Source organism: Octopus bimaculoides, chromosome 1, assembly GCF_001194135.2.
Source record: "Octopus bimaculoides isolate UCB-OBI-ISO-001 chromosome 1, ASM119413v2, whole genome shotgun sequence".
NCBI classification, from domain to species: Eukaryota; Metazoa; Mollusca; class Cephalopoda; order Octopoda; family Octopodidae; genus Octopus; species Octopus bimaculoides.
In genome coordinates, this window is record NC_068981.1 from 124,082,245 (window position 1) to 124,086,104 (window position 3,860).

The window sequence follows — 3,860 nt, forward strand, 5'->3', positions numbered from 1 at the left end:
AGCTGCTGCAGCAGGTGCCGTCGTCGCTTCTCTAACTCCCCTTCACTGACGTCACTGTCTGATGAATTCCAGTCAGCCTAAAAATAACAATAAAAATAAGTTAGCAAAAAAAAAAAAAAGAGTAACTTCTTACATCAGTGAGGGGCAGTTGGAATAAGGTTGCGGGGAAACAACATATTTACAGCAGAAAGGGTGCAGAATTGTTTTTTTTTTTTTTTTTTTTGACCCCTGCAGATAACTCAAGATATTCCACATACCTGTATCAGTCTTGCCAGCCTCAATTTTTCTCATGAAACAATTATTGTTTTTCTTTTAAATTATAAAATTAATAATTCCCCATATCTAAATAGATTTGTTATAACAAGTATATTCAGATATATAGGCTGCAATAGTTATATGGACTAGACACCAGATGGGCAAAGTACAAGAATTAGTAAGAGAACATCAATGTAGTTGCTTTCTTTGCTCAATGTAGCTACTGACTTTCCTCAAAACATATCCTTCCATCACAGAAAAGAACACACTGGACAATGAAGTCCTAGATACCTTTAACCCTCTGACATTCAGATTACTTTATCAAATGTTATTCTCACATAGACATTCTTTTGAATTAATCCTGCATTATCATGTAGCTTCATGATTTCAAATGATGTGCTCCTTTACTTTTATAATAACATTGTAGGGTGGATGTGAGAGGTCAAATCAGACTGGTTTGAACTTAAAACAGGTAAAATATTCTGGCTAGGTAAGACCGGTTTAAATGCTAAAGGGTAAACAAAAAACAAAAACAAACAGGACGGCCTTGGTTAGAATGCTTATGATCATAGGTCTGTCTGCTGAATTGAGGACTAACCTGGGACTAAATAACAATATGCAGCAGATAAAAAAGAAACACTAACACAGCCCAATTACTCATTAGTAATCATCAGTATACAACAATTCAGCTAGTACCATTATAACATCATTATAAGGCAGCGAGCTGGCAGAATTGTTAGCATGCTGGATGAAATGCTTAGCAGCATTTCATTTGACTTTAAGTTCTGAGTTCAAATTCCGCCAAGGTTAACTTTGCCTTTCATCCTTTCTGGGTCGGTAAAATAAGTTACCAGTTGAGTACTGGAGTCAATGTAATCGACTAGTTCCCTCCCTCAAATGTGAGGCCCTGTATCTATAGTAGAAAGGGTTATTGTAACATCATTACAGCAAACAGGAGGTAATTAACACCAAACTATGAGAATTTTTTCATTGGCCATTAGGAAATTATCATTACTAAAAGGCGAAAGTCCCCACTAGGTATCAGGCTGTCCATTTTATTCATTTATTGCTGTTTTCATTCCATTTATCTATGCAAGCTTATGTGGTATGGTTTTTGAAGGAATCATTTTCTTTTCCAGTTGGATACCCAAACTGCACAACTATGAAGTAATCTTCAAGATAACATTACACAAAGTATTATAGTTGAGTGGTTAGTGATAGAACACATATAGGCTTTGCAACACTCTCTCTCATATTGGTCAAACTTCTTAAAATGCATAGTGAACCAAGTTTTTACTAAAATAGAGAAAACGAAGTAGAAAACATTATTTTTTTCTTTTATTTAAATGAAAAATATATTTCCTGGTTGAATTTCACACCTATGTTTAAAGACAGACATTCATATATAGACATATATGTATAGAGCAAGATGTGTGTGCATGTGGAAATATTCTAACCACAAAAATCAATGTGCCTTCAAGTCTACAATGAACAAAATAAATTTGATTATATTCTCTATAACTCATATGACGATGGAGACAAATAGATTCCCATGCCATAGAAGTAAAATAAATAAAAAATAAATAAATTCAATTACTAAAAACTAGTGGAATCAGTGAAGGCAAGAAAGAACCAGTAATATTGATTTGTGGTGCTTAATTTAGTGTCACTGGAGTTAAACGGTTGCCTTTCAACTATTGGTGTGTGAGACTCTAAAACACAGCCTCCAGAGTAATTAAAGAGAAGAAATAAATAGTGTGCTGCAGTTAGAAATAAAGTGAATAACAACACAATTTCTAACGTATAGTAAATTAAAGACATACACACGTGCATGAGACAGACAGACAGACTGACAGATGTGACAGCAACAATCAAAAGGTCAATATTTTATGTACAGCCATGGATATTGAATTCAATTTGTGGCCAAACCAGAAATGGCTTAGTTCACCCGAGATCAATTTAACCAGCATGAGGAGGGAAGGAGTGAAATGCTTAACAGGTGTTGCTTCTGTTAGCAAAAGGATTTACAACCAAAGGAAACCACTACGTGGCTTCTGAATCTGCATTAAATGGCAGCCAAGTCTCCCTCAAATCACATCCAACTGTTTTTTTTTTTAAAGAAAAGGCACATTGAATAATGTAGACTTGAATGAACAAAACAGTGCACATGATCACTGCTGGACTGTCATCAATCATAAGCCTACTAAATCAGGGTTAACCATGGGTTAAACAACAAAGGGTTTCTTTCACTATGTTCATGGATGGCATGAAGTATGATAGAGGTATAACTGAATGAATGTGGAAGATGTGCAGTAGGTGGAGACAATATACCTGAATGTGCTAAGTTGAAAGGTAGAGCAAAGGTTAAGATGAGAGTCACCGAGAATGAAAGTGTACAGAAATATTCACTAGCTTTGGTAAAGGGTATGTGATTTGAATGGCATGTGTGGAAGAAGAAGTGAGAGAAAAACTGAAGCAAAAATCACAAGCCAGATATTTACTGCACTGCAGACTGACTGAAACGAAGGTTGAAACTTTCTATGTGCGTGTAGACAGACACAATAGCAACATGACCAGAGACAGAAAACCAGAGACCAATTTCATGGTGAATCAAAAGCACTGTTTACAGTGAAGTGTTTCCTCAGTCATCTGCAACTCCCTCCGAGATCAAACATGCATATTCTATGTAACTGGAAGTGTTAGTATATTTTTCATAAGTAGCCTTTAATGAGTATTAGGAAAGGAAACAAAGTTCTGTCAACTGTCAGAAATAGAAAAATGAAACGGTTTGGCAATGTGACTTTTGACACCATAACAACTTTCCTCTATAGTGAAATATGGTAATTCATGAACAGGCACCACCAGTACAAGAGGTATTAAGGAAAAGATGAAGGGAATAACTGATCAATATCAACAAACTGACAAGGAAGAAGATGGAAGAAAACTTGCAGTTGGCTAATGACCAAGAAAGATGCAAGGGTGTTGACTGATAATGCATGTGTGGATGTGCACATGACTATCACACAATGAAAATAATATCTACAGGGACATTGGCACAACACCATAATACAGAAATAACAGTATATTTCTTAAAACACACAAACACACACAGGCACTTTCAAAGACAATGAAGAAATCAAGTTTGTGCTCAATGTTTACTAAACTCACTTTCAGACTTAAGAGTTATGTCACAAGGGGGTAAGTAATTCAAAACTGAATATTTCAATATAATATTTACTCATGCTTTCACAATATTAACAAGTTTTTATAAAGCTAGTTTCTTAGCCAAAATTGCATCCAAAAGATGGGGTTTCTTCTTCTAACCTTTTACATCATAGTATTGTTCATATATCAGGGGAATTGGAAGGAAGGGGGGCCCCTGCCACAGCTACACATACAAACATGTCCATTCAGCTCATTGGCAATGTTTCACTTTCTACCGTTTCTTTGCTTCATCCGCAACTATTATAATGGGTTTTGCTCTTCAAAACTAACAACTTGCCTATCATTACATACATATAAGCTTAACCAATGTATCCATCTCCCCGACCCCACCCACCCACTCATTATCCATATTTTGTTCAGACTTTTACCTGTTTACACAA

General features: G+C 35.6%; 1 protein-coding gene across 6 annotated transcripts in view; it reads right to left on the reverse strand.

Annotated features, from left to right (window-relative positions):
- LOC106881150 (pre-mRNA-processing factor 40 homolog A) overlaps nt 1–3,860 on the reverse strand; it is a 123,166-nt gene that overhangs the window by 182 nt on the left and 119,124 nt on the right. For 5 of the 6 annotated variants that reach the window (XM_014931453.2, XM_052969965.1, XM_014931438.2 and 2 more), the window contains one exon: nt 1–77. This exon is cut by the window's left edge and continues 182 nt beyond it. In XM_014931453.2, the coding sequence (XP_014786939.1) occupies nt 1–77 (77 nt within the window). The remainder of the gene's footprint in view (nt 78–3,860) is intronic. The other variant, XR_008264720.1, reaches the window with a different exon arrangement.